This window comes from Mustela putorius, unplaced genomic scaffold (assembly GCF_011764305.1).
Source record: "Mustela putorius furo isolate JIRA1106 unplaced genomic scaffold, ASM1176430v1.1 tig00000145_pilon_pilon_pilon, whole genome shotgun sequence".
Lineage (NCBI taxonomy): Eukaryota > Metazoa > Chordata > Mammalia > Carnivora > Mustelidae > Mustela > Mustela putorius.
Window position 1 is genome coordinate 20593910 of NW_025421294.1, and position 13486 is coordinate 20607395.

Consider the following 13486-nt stretch of genomic DNA (forward strand, 5'->3'; position numbering starts at 1 on the left):
TAAATGGTACCATTTACTTAAGGACGCTCCATGGGAGACTTACCTGGCAGAAATAGAAAGTAAATGCTCAATAGTAGTGAATAAAACAAGATACGTCCAGAAAACTGAACAAACTAGACCCCAGTTTAGTTGTGGAAAATAAATCTATTTTGCAGACCTAGGCCTTCCAGAGGCATCATCATAAATATTTTATTCATCCACTCATTACCAGTCTAGCAAATATTTATTGATCATATACTTTGTGTTAGGAATGGTAGTGTTAGGGATAGAGTGGTAAGCAGTTTCTGTCCTGAGAGATGGAGGCAGAAAAGGGATTACATATTTAAAAATAGAACACAATGAGGGGTGCCTGGATGCCTCAATCAGTTAAGCATACAACTCTGGATTTTGGCTCAGGACAGGATCTCAGGGTCATGAGATCCAACCCTGAGTCTGCTCCATGCTGAGCATGGAGCTTGCTTAAGATTCTCTCCCTCCCTCCTCCCTTGCCCCTGCCCCCTAAAAATAAAAATAAATTAAAACTTTAAAAAATGGAACATAATTAATACTATGATAGCAAAAGATCATGCTATTCTAAGAGCATAGATAAGGGTCATCTAACCAGAATTTGGAAGTACAGAAAAAGACTTTTCTGGAACAAAAACTGGGTGTTGAAAAAAAAAACTGGGTGTTGGGTAAAATTTCCAGATAATCCCAAAATATGATTGTGAAAATTTGAGATGAGAGAAGTGTTTTTGGAAGAACTGAAATAGGAAAAATATGGCTGAGTCATAGAGCAAGAGGAAAGAAATAAGAACTGGGATTGGAGAGATAAGCAAATAATTATGTAAGGCCTTCCAAGGCATTTGGGACTCTACATCAATGAAAATGCAAGACGATTAAAGGCTTTTAGATAGAAAAGGAGATGACATTGACCTCAACTAGAAATGCAATAATAAGCTTATATTAAAATGATAAAGATACAGGATGTGATGACAGATTAGACATGGAGGGAGTGGAATAAGAAATGAAAAGAGGGGGGAAAAAAGAAATGAAAAGAGGGGCACCTGGGTGGCTTGGTCATTGGCCATCTGCCTTCATGATCCCTGGGTCCCGTGATGGAGCTCTGCATCGAGCCCCGCATTGAGCCCAGCACTGAGCCCTGCATCTGGCTCCCTGCTCAGCAGGAAACCTGCTTCTCCCTGTACCACTCCTCCTGCTTGTGTCTACTTGTTTCTCCTCTCTTTCTGACTCTCTCTGTGTCAAATAAATAAAATCTTTAAAAGGAGGAGGAGAAGGGGAAAGAAGGAGAGGGGGTAAAAATGTACCTTTTTTTCAGGATTAGGGAACTGAGTGAGTGTTGGTGCTATTATCTGATAGAGGAAATAGGAAAAGGAGAAGAGAGGGGCAGGTATAGAGCAGGAAAGAGGTTTTGTTTTAAGGAATGGGCAATTTAAATTTAAAACGTGTCGAGTTTGAATTGTCCATAGAGTGTCCCATATAAATAGTTATATAAATGATCTCCCATTACATAAATGAAGTTGAGAAAAGAGCTTTGAGCTGCAGAGACAAATTTGAGATTTATTGGTATAAATCGTGGTTGAAGCTCTTCAAGAAAGAAGGTAAGTTGTAAATTAAAAGGAGTCTGCTTGATTTTGTGATTTCAGGGATGATGTAGCTCTAAGAGACTACCACCTCCAGAAAGTGGCCAGGGTCCTAGGTGACTAAGACTAGAGTCTAAGTGAATGTCACCAGAGATGAAGAAGGCTAGAAACAGAGATAAGTCAAACTCCTAGACGCAAATTGTGGCAAGAGATAGACAGAGTAAAAATGTATAGGAAGTTATCGGGGCACCTGGGTGACTCAGTGGGTTAAGCCTCTGCCTTTGGCTCAGGTCATGATATCAGGGTCCCAGGATCCAGCCCCACATGGGCCTCTGCTCAGCAGGGAGCCTGTTTCCCCCTCTCTCTCTGCCTGCCTCTCTGCCTACTTGTGATCTCTCTCTCTGTGTCAAATAAATAAATAAAATCTTTAAAAAAGAAGTTATATTTGAGAAATCAAATGCCTTTATACCACTTCTCTCCTATGATCTTAATTTAAAAAGCCAAACTGATATCTATCATCTGATTCTCTCATTTGATACTCTTGCAAAGACTATTTAGGCAGGAAGATTTTCTAATTTCTTTTAGCATATCAAGGAAGATATCTTCTAATGTCCAGGGCTACTGTTGAGAAATTCATATGGGACATAGCTGTTTGTCTAACTGCCATGTGTTTCAAGATTACATGTCTTTTTCCTATGTCTTTTCATTTAAAAAATATGTTTTTCTTTGTTTTTGGCTTTTTGAAACTACACAATGATGTTTCCAAGCATGGTTATCTTTTATTTATCACACACACACACACACACACACACACACACACACATTTTTTAAGTAGGCTCCACACCCAACATGGGCTTGAACTCATGACCCTAAGAGTAAGAGTCACATGCTCCACCAACTGAGCTAGCCCGTTGACACTCCAATATTTTTCTTTTTTTTTTTAAATTATTTATTTATTTGACAGACAGAGATCACAAGTAGGCAGAGAGGCAGGCAGAGAGAGAGAGGGGAGGAAGCAGGCACCCTGCTGAGCAGAGAGCTGATGTGGGGCTCGATCCCAGGACCCTGGGATCATGACCTGAGTGGAAAGCAGAGACTTCAGCCCACTGAGCCACCCAGGCGCCCCCACTCCAATATTTTTCAAATATTGCTGCGGATCCTGTCTTAAACTTTTTACTCTGTCCTGTTTCTAAACTTCTCTTCCATATTTTTCATCTTCCAAACTCTCTGAGCTGTATGCTAGATAAATTACATTCTGACCTTTCACTTCACAAATTATTTATTCAGTTATACCTACTTTCCTATTAAACTTATTATTCAATTTTGATTAAATTTAAATTATGTTTATATTTTTTAGTTCCAGGAGTTATATTTGGTTCTTTAATAATCTATCACATTTCTTATTCTCTTTACATCTTTAAGCATAACTTTTATTTCAATTAAAGTGTTTAGCATATTATTAGATTATCTCTACTAATTAAAATATTTGAAGTATATTTCTGTATTCTTTTTTTTCTGCTGGCTCTCACTCATGGTGTCATGTTTCCTTGTGTGTGCAGTTTTCTTTGTGTTCAAGTTAAGAATATAAAACTTACTTAATATTTTTAGCCTTAGGATGAACTTTCTTTTATAGAATGTCTGCATTTGGTTCCATTAGGATCTGGAACCACTGCTTGGTCAACAACCATGTTAAATCAAGTTCTGTGCTAAAAAATCAAATTCAGAGCTGAAATTCCACATAAGGGTTTGTCCATTTCCCACTTATTTTCACCTTAAAGGTGTAGTTCTTAGGAATCCATGTTTATTAGTGCAAGGGTCTTCTATGAATTTTACTCTGTTATGCTTTTATTAGGAATCCATGTTTATTAGTGCAAGGGTCTTCTATGAATTTTACTCTGTTATGCTTTTATTTCCTCCCTTATTATAAAAACCATCAAAATAGAGGTTTACAGGGGCGCCTGGGTGGCTCAGTGGGTTAAGCCGCTGCCTTCGGCTCAGGTCATGATCTCGGGGTCCTGGGATCGAGTCCCGCATCCGGCTCTCTGCTCAGCAGGAAGCCTGCTTCCCTCTCTCTCTCTCTGCCTGCCTCTCCATCTACTTGTGATTTCTCTCTGTCAAATAAATAAATAAAATCTTAAAAAAAAATAGAGGTTTACACTTCCCAGGTCTCCAAATATTCCAGGGAAAAAGTAGATTTTAAGATCATTTGGCTCTCTGGGTTACCATCCGACATTAACTGTAACCTGATAATATATTAGTCTCTTATTAGCTAATTGTCAGTGGAAGCATTGGTCTACATAATCTGTACCATCTTTACTAAAAATAAGACTCAATGGCACTTGTCTCAAAATTACAAGTAAACTTTTAGCTTCCTGGAGTATGGGCAATTGACCTCAAGAAGATAGATAAATAAAATGCATTTTTTACCAACCTGAACTGATCAATACTAAATCAATCCTTATAATGCTGCAGTCAACTTAATCTCTTGCAAGAGACAATTTCTGTCATTGACATAGGTATAGCTCACACTTCTCTCTGCATTCTTTATCCCCTATATATAAACACATCTTCTTTCCTACATCTGTTCCTTCTTCTCTCCTTCCAATATGTTTATTTATATAGTTATACAAATATATTATGTATTATATGGACATATATAGCACTGTACTATAAATCTCAGTATCTTTCTTTCTTTTGACCATTTAGGATTTATCCATGTTGTTTTATATACACCTAGTTCATGCCTTTTGTTAATACTTCATAATATGCCTTCAGAAACATTTTCTACATTTGAGTTATCAGTTGCTTTACTGATGGATATGTGGGATTGACTCCTATTTTTTGCTTTGCCAAGATGAACATTCTTATGCATATCATTTGTGAAAGAAACTTTTTGGCTTATACACTTGAAACTAATATAACATTGTGTGTCAATTATACTTCATTAAAAAAAAAAAAGAATTTTCTGGCTTATATACCCCGAAGTAGAATTGCTGGATCACAGGGTATGTTCACTCTAAATTTCACTAAATACCATTAAAAATCTCTCAAAGGTCTGTACAGGTTATTTCCTACTGTTCCCCTTGATATTATGCAAATTTTCATCTCTACTAATGCTATGGGTATAAAGTAGTGTCTTATTTTAGTATGTTTTTCACCAACTAATGAGGTCAATCATCATTTTATGTTCTTTTTAGACTTCATGTCCCCTTTTTTTGAATTTCCTTTCCTTTTTATCCTTTAAAAAAAAACCTTACTAGCTCTCTGACTTTTTGATTTTTGTTAATCTGCTGCAGTTACTTGAATAATCTGAATATTAATCCCTCTCAGGCAACTGCTCCAAGTAGCTTCTCCCTGCCTTTTGGCTTGCCTGTGCTATCTTCAGGTTTTGATATAGTACTACTTGTCAATTTTTATTTATTGTTTCTATTTTTAAAGACTTGTTTAAGAAATTCAAACTGATTGGGGAGCCTGGGTGGCTCAGTTGGTTAAGCAACTGCCCTGGGCTCAGGTCATGATCCTGGAGTCCTGGGATCTAGTCCCACATCAGGCTCCCTGCTCAGCAGGTAGTCTGCTTCTCCCCCTGACCTCTCTCCTCTCGTGCTCTCTCTCTCTCTGTCTCCCAAATAAATAAATAAAATCTTCAAAGAAAAAGAAATTCAAACTGATAGCAAGTTTATAAAGATATTTTTACCTAGGTTTTCTCAATTAAAATACTTTAACTTCACCTGGTAGATCCATAGAAAGTTTATTTTTATATGGCATGAAATGAGGATTTTATTACAGAGAGCCAATTTTCCTGGTAACGTTTGCTAAGTGATATGTCTTGCCCCTAAGCCTGGTGATTTTGACACCTCCTCTCTCACAACCACATTCTCATATATAAGAGATTTGATCTTGTAGACTTACAAGTCTCTTCTTAAATTATTCAAATAGGATATTCTATTTTTATCTAGTCTTTTCTGAAAAGGTTTATTTTAGAGAGTGAGAACAAGCATGGAAGGGCTGAGGGAGAAAGGGGAGAGGGAGAGGGATAGAATATTCAAGCAGATATCCTGCTGAGCATGGAGCCTGACATGGGGCTTCATCCCTGGACCCTGAGATCATGAGCTGAACTGAAATCAAGAGTCTGAGGCCCAACCAACTGAGCTACCCAGGTGCCCCCCCCCATTCTTCTTCTTCGTCTTCTTTTTTAAGATTTTTGAATTTATTTGACAGAGATCACAAGTAAGCAGGGAGACAGGCAGAAAAAGAGAGGGGAAGCAGGTTCCCCACTGAACAGGGAGAGATGGGGGCTCGATCCCAGGACCCTGAGATCATGACCTGAGCTAAAGGCAGAGGTTTAGCTCAGGTCAGAGGCCCACCCAGGGGCCCCAGTGCCCCCTGTTCTTATCTATTCTTATTAGTGCATAAGAAGCGTAAGATTTACTTCTCATGAGTCTGAGGGATTAAGAGAGCCCAAACATTCTTTTTCAAGATTTTGTTGTATAAAAAACTATTTATATGAAATTTTCACAGCCAGTAAATATCTACTGCAACACAAAATAAAACCAGTAAAAATTTCATGAAGGAAAGAGGAAAGATTCCTAGGGAAATTGGAATTTGCCGCACTCATTTCTCAATGTCAAATTCTATTTTATTATAACATCTGGCCTATAATATCTAATTTTATGATGAAAAATTACAAAAATGTAAGGCGCACTAGCTTTATATCCACACTACATAATAGCTCTGAAAATCTCTACCTATAATCTTCCATCAAACTGTTTACTTATATATTAGAGACATGATCTGTAACACTATAAGACATCTATAAACCATAAATACAGACCCATTCCTTTTTTTGGATATCAGAGAGAGGACACAAAGTATTAAGAATTATAAATAAATGCAAAAGTGAACCTAATTCATTTCTTTAACATTTTTGAATTTTCATTTCAATTTAAGAAGTTTTTATATGTACTCTTCTGATGGAAAGTTATTTTACTCGGAATGACACCAGGAACCGCATTCTAGTTAAGTCATGAACAATGTAAAATAATAGAAATTTAAACTAGCAGACATGGTATTGAGGAAAACAAAAGAGCCATATCTAGGCCCACAGCATTATAAAGCTCCTTCCCCACAAAGCGTAACAACGACGACAAAGGAAAATTACTTAAGAAATCAATAATTTTTGATGTGATCACTTGTATTTTGTCACAAAGTGAATTTCTGAAAACACTACAAGGCCAAAAGTGAGCAAATATGGTATCCTAGGACTAAATAGGGAGAGATATCTTTTCTTCACTTTACGATGAAAGTGTGTGAAGTGAGTAGTGCAAAAAAATCCAATATACTTCCAACCAGATCCAACAACATTTATTTTTGCTTTCTGCTTTGATAAAATACCTAGAAGTAAGTTACATATATTGTGGAATTAGCTCTTAATACCTCAGTTTGTAACTCCAAATAATTAGTAACATTGTCTTGCATAACAATGCCATTATCACACAAAATAATTAGCAACAACTCTTTTAATATAACATTTTTGACCAAACAATTAAAAAAAAAAAAACCAGACAACACACAGATTATATTTCCACTTCATCAGGGCCTCTAATAAAGATTTATGAGGAGAGCTTGAGAAATGATAATGCATGCAACTATACTACAGCCTAATATCCATTACAGATTGGCAAAAAAGTATCCACATGTTGTCAAGAATAACAAAAGATTCAAAGTTTAAATGAATTATTTTATTGAATGTTGAATCCAAAACTGTTCCTAAAGTTCTCATTTCCCTCTATATTTCTACCAGTGTCAGGGACTGGAAGGCTGGGGATAATCGGCTTCAAGAACTTGAACTCACCGGTCGCTGAACCTCCCGTCAGACACACCTCATACTGGTAGCTCTGGGACAGGGTCCCCGCGCCGCTGACGTCCACCAGGTGGCCCGGAAACGGACCCTCGGGCACCGAGCAGCCGTCCCCCGACGCCGACGCCGCCCGCCTCCTCCTGCACAGCCGCACCGCCACGAACACCAGCACCGAGAACAGGAAGAGCGACGACACGGACGCCAAGGCCACCACCAGGTAGACGGTGAGCGGGTCGGCGCGGGCCTCGGCCGCCGCCGCGTCCGGCAGCGGCAGGTAGGGCTGCGAGAAGCCGTCCACCAGCAGCACGTGCAGCGTGACGCTGGCCGACAGCGGCGGCTCGCCGTGGTCCCGGACCAGCACCAGCAGCCTGTGCTTGACGGCGTCGCGCTCGCTCAGCGGCCGCGCCGTGCGCACCTCGCCGTTGTGCGCCCACACGCCGAACAGCCCGGGCTCCGTGGCCTTGAGCAGCTGGTACGACAGCCAGGCGTTCTGGCCCGAGTCGCCGTCCACCGCCACCACCTTGGCCACCAGGTAGCCCGCCTCGGCCGCCCGCGGCACCAGCTCGGTGCAGGGCGCCGAGCCGTTCTGCAGCGGGTACAGCACGAACGGCGCGTTGTCGTTGGCGTCCGCCACCAGCACGCGCACCAGCGCCTGGCTGCTGAGCGCCGGCGAGCCGCGGTCGGCCGCGCCCACGCGGAACTCGAACGCCTGCAGCGCCTCGAAATCCAGCGACCTGAGCGCGAACAGCTGCCCGTTGTCCGCGTTGATGGACACCAGCGAGCCCAGCGACAGCTGCGGGTCGTGGGGTGGCAGCAGCGAGTAGGTGACCTGGGCGTTGGCGCCCGAGTCTCTGTCGGTGGCGCTCACGCTGCCGATGTGCAGGGCGGGGCTGTTGTTCTCGCGGACGCGCAGGGTGTAGGTCGTCTGGCTGAAGGCCGGGGCGTTGTCGTTGACGTCGGACACGGTCACCGTGAGGTTGTGCTGGGTTTTCAGCCTGGGGGTCCCCAGGTCGGTGACGGTGATGGTGATGTTGTACTCGGATCTTGTCTCTCTGTCCAGTGCTTTTTCCGAAACTAGAGTGAAAAAGTTCTTGAAGGTTGGTTTCAGATAAAAGGGGAGGTCATCCTGAATGGAGCACACCATCCTCCCGTTATCCCCAGAGTCTTGGTCTCGGACACTAAAAAGAGCAACCAGAGTCTCGGAGGCATTTTCTGGAATTGACTTTGTAAATGATGAGATGGTCACTTCTGGTGGATTATCATTTATATCTATTACTTTAACCAGAAGAGTACATTCTTCTGAAAGACCCCCACCATCTGTTGCCTGAATACGTATAGTGTAGAACTGTATCACTTCAAAATCCAGACATGATCTCAAATGAACTTCCCCGGATATTGGATTGATTTCAAATGTTTTACGAATATCTTCTGATGCATGCAAAAATGTGTATGATATTTTCCCATAATTTCCTGTATCCAGATCGTTAGCAAAAATGGTAATAATCCAGGAACCAATGGGTGTGTCCTCCAGAACTTGCACTTCATAGAGCTTCTGAGCAAACTGAGGGGCATTGTCATTGATGTCCAGGACCTTGATGAGAACCAAAGTTGTCCCAGACCTGGGTGGCGATCCACCATCCAGTGCTGTGAGTGTTAATGAGAGCTCAGACTCCTCCTCATGATCTAATGCTCTGTCCAGGACCAGTTCTGGGTATAACTTTCCATCACTGCTATCTTGGATTTTAATGTAGAAATGAGAATTGGGGCTAATTGTGTAGTTTTGAAGACTGTTGGTTCCTACATCCAAATCTTGGGCACTCTCCATTAGGAATGTGGTTCCAGTGCTGGTACTTTCTGATATTTTAATAAGTATTTGCTTGTCTAGAAACATAGGGGAGTGATCATTTATGTCTGTAACTTGCAGTTCAGCCCGAAAGAACTGTAAAGGGTTTTCTAATACCATCTGAAAATGCAGCACACAGGGCTCGGTGGAGCCACAGAGCTCTTCTCGGTCCAGTTTCTCATTTAGGAGCAAATCCCCTGTCCGTAAATCAAGTCGTAAGTGCTTTTCGTTATCATCTGACACTACCCGGGCCTCCCGTGATGATAGCTCCTCCACCCCAAGCCCTAGATCCCTTGCAAAATTGGCCACAAAAGAACCAACTTCTGTTTCCTCTGCCACAGAATATCGCACAGATTCAGGACCTGCCTCAGATAATTCCAGCAAAACAAAGAGAATCAGGACTTGCCTTTTCCACAGAGCGAGCTCCCCTTTGATCTCCATGGCTCCTTCCAGCAACTTCTTTTGCAGAAAAATCTTTCAGCCCTAATTTTGGAAGTTGAAGCTCAATTTTTTAAAAAATAAGAAACCCCCCCCCCTGCAGGGTACAGCACTCAGCAGCTGTAGTAGATGAAACTCCTTTGCTACCTCTCTTTTCAGTGACTTGGATTGGTCTCTGTTATGAAGAATAAAGCAGCCCACAGCGTCCTCCATGCACTAATTTCATCTTATCCTACAGCGCCACCATGTGTTTCTATGAATTTTTTCCAGTAAAAATTTTCTCTTTGAACAAATAATTCATGAATACAGCTGGAATTTTTTAAAGCAAATCCCAGACATCATATATCTTTACCTCTAAATACTTCACCAAGTATCTCTAATAGAGAAAGACTTTAAAATATAATGATACCACTATTACAATCAACGAAGTTAGCAATAATTCCTTGATAGAACTTAGACCCAGTCTGTTTTTGGTTTTTTCTTCATTTTTCTCTAAAATATTTTTACTGTTTGTTTGTTTGAATCAGGGCCCAAACAAGGTCTATACAGAGCATGTAATTAGTGTGGTTTTGAATGCTGACAGGACTCTATTATTGATCTCTGGAAAAAATGCCTTCATCTATTAAGATGTCCTGAACCAAAGAGTTTTTTTTGGGGGGAGGGGGGGCAGATGTCCTGAATGGAAGAAGTATGTCCTGAACTGAAGAATTAATATTTTCTAGTGGCACCTGGGTGGCTCAGTCCTTAAGTGGCTGCCTTCAGCTCAGGTCATGATCCCAGGGTCCTGGGATCAAGCACTGCGTTGGGCTCACTGCTAGGCGGGCAGCCTGCTTCTCCTCTCCCACTTCCCCCGCTTGTGCTCCCTCTCTGTCAAATAAATAAATAAACTCTTTTAAAAATAATATTTTTAGAACATTTTTAAATTAACTTTAAAAAATATTTTTATTTATTTGGGAGAGAGATCAAAGAAGGAGAGGGAGAAGCAGACTCACCACTGAGCAGAGAGCTGAGGTAGGGTTGGATGGCTAGACCCTGGGATCATGACCTGAGTCAAAGGTAGACGCTTAACCGACTGAGCCACCCAGGTGCCCCTAGGCCATTTCTTGAGATTTTCAAATATATGCTCTCCTTCACTCTTGTAAATACTTTTGAATTCAATTATAGTTACTAATGTCATTACTTTTTTCACTTACATATTTTGAAATACATGTATTTTTAAATACACATTTTTACACATGTAAGAATATGGAATAGATAAGATAGATTTAATCCTTGCCTTTATGGAGTTCACTGGCTAAAAATTTAGAAGACAAGTAATTGAAATATTTCACACTGTATGCATTAGCAAAGAGTAATACAGAAAAATCTTTTTTTTAAAAGATTTTATTTATTTGACAGACAGAGATCACAAGTAGGCAGAGAGGCAGGCAGAGAGAGAGAAGCATGCTTCCTGCGGAGCAGAGAGCCCGATGCGGGGCTGGATCCCAGGACCCTGAGATCATGACCTGAGCCGAAGGCAGCAGCCCAAACCACTGAGCCACCCAGGCGCCCCCAGAAAAATCTTAAAAAAGAGAAATATCTAGAAGAGCCACTTGTATCGTAAATTAAAATGTTTATTTTGTGGGCAACTAAAATACAATGTAGGATTTTAAACATTTTTTTAAAAGATTTATTTATTTATTTGTCAGACAGAGAGCACAAGGAGGCAGAGAAGCAGGCAGAGAGAGAGGGGGAAGCAGGCTCCCCGCTGAGCAGAGAGCCGGATGTGGGGCTTGATCCCAGGACGCTTGGATCATGACCTGAGTTGAAGGCAGAGGTTTTAACCCACTGAGCCACCCAGGCGCCCCTAGGATTTTAAACATTTGATTAAATGATTACATCTGCATTTTAAAAAAAATCAGTTTAGAAGAAGTGCAGAGAATCAATTTCAGAAGGAATGACTGGAATCAGAGGCACCAGTTAGGAGATAATGGCAGCCCAGTTAAGGGTATTGCTGGTGTGGGTGGAGAGAAGAGGGATAATTAATTAGAAAGATACTTAGGATCTGGTGACTGGTGAGTTGCATGGGGAGAAAAAGAGGAAAGATGCGAGGATGATTAACAGACCTCTGAATTGGACAATTAGATGGATAGTCGTGTCATTCTCTAAGACAAGGAACAGTCAATTTTGGATATGCTAATATTGAGGTAAGTGCCTTTGGGGTATATGTATGTGTGTTCACACATGTATTTGCTTATGTAGTGTTGTATATAGGTACATACATAACTGAAACATAGGATACAAACTGGGGTAGAAATGGACTTTGGGTTTCACCAGCATATATATGATGATTGAAACCCTGAGAACTTATAAAACAATGAAGCAAAAGTATGTCAGGTAACAGTTGAAGAGGCTCAGCATTGATCTCTGAAAAAAATGCCTTCATTAGAGAAGAGAGGAAATAAAGTATCTTTAAAAAGATAAAGAAGGAAAAAAAAAGATGAAGAAGGGCCTTGGTCAGAATCATGAAACCAAAAGCAAATATTTCAAGGAGGTGAGGAAGATCAATGATCAATGGTAGCAAATGCTTTAGAAACTACCACCTCAAAAATGAATGTTAAAATGGTCCATTGGATTAACTTGGTCATTGTGGAGGGTTCTAATAGCTATCTGCCAAAATCTGTTCCTTTATAGTAAGAGCACTACTATATAATAGTATGCAGGCACATGACTACTCGTAGAATGCCTGTCCCAGTCTCCTTTGTAGTTAGGTATGGCCAATTGAATTAAGTTCTCACTAATATTGTGAACACAATTTTTGTTTGCCATTCCTAGAAGACATCTGGGTGGGTTTCCTCCCTCCCTGCCAACTAGAACCTGGATATGGCAGTGAGGTGGCTACAGTCACACAGATTATGACACTGTAGTAGGGAATGTAGGAGCAATTACTTATAGCAAAATTTGGTTCTGGTAGGATTGTAATGAGCAAAGCCAGCTCATCTACCCAGTCATTTACACTTGAACTGTTAGAAGGAGATAACACAGTTTTACAAGCCACTGGGTAGTTAAACTGCTTTTTGGGCAATATAACCTTATCTGACCTTTATAGAAAACTTCAGTCACCTTTACCATAATAGTTTGAGTGGTCACAGTGAAAATCAGATTGCACTTGGTTGAAAAGCAAGAGTGATAAGGAAGTAAAATCGACAACCCTTTCAAATTTAGCTGGAAAAGAAAAGAAACTGATGGTATCTGCAGGGAAATTGAGACTCCATGGTTTTTTTTAAACCTAGGGAAATTTGAACTTAATTAAAATGCTGATTTGTAGTATTCAACAGAGAGGAAGAAAAGTGAGATACCAAAAAGAGGATTAATTCAATGCGAAGCCTCTAGAAGGTGGGTAAAGAGACCTGGAAAATAAATGAAGAGATTGGACTTGGGTAGAAAGTGACCTCAGCAAAGGTCATTATAAGTACGCACACTCTTCAGGGTGTGGATTTGGGGATGGAAAATTGAGAGAAATTCCATTTGATAGATTCTATTTTCTCAGCAAGGTATTAAGCAAATTCATCTACTGAAGGGTGGGAAATTGAAAGTAAGATAACTAGGTTTGAAGTAGTTGTTATAGAAAACAGAAGAGAAAGCTGATTAGGAAAATACAGAACAATTTATTGGTCTTAAAGTCCAATTAAGTTTTGATGTGATAAACAGTGTCAAAACAGTGTAGACGATTTCTAAGTTTTGCCTTATAGAGTGCAGCATCAGTGACATAACAGAAGTGGAAGG

The 13486-nt window shown here is 40.5% G+C and overlaps 1 protein-coding gene across 1 annotated transcript; it reads right to left on the reverse strand.

Moving 5' to 3' along the window:
* Positions 1–6922: 6922 nt before the first annotated feature.
* Positions 6923–10458, reverse strand: LOC101676372 (protocadherin beta-14). Its single transcript, XM_045075375.1, has one exon. It carries the CDS (start codon positions 9722–9724, stop codon positions 7322–7324), a length of 2403 nt encoding a protein of 800 aa, XP_044931310.1. The 5' UTR covers positions 9725–10458; the 3' UTR covers positions 6923–7321.
* Positions 10459–13486: the final 3028 nt, after the last annotated feature.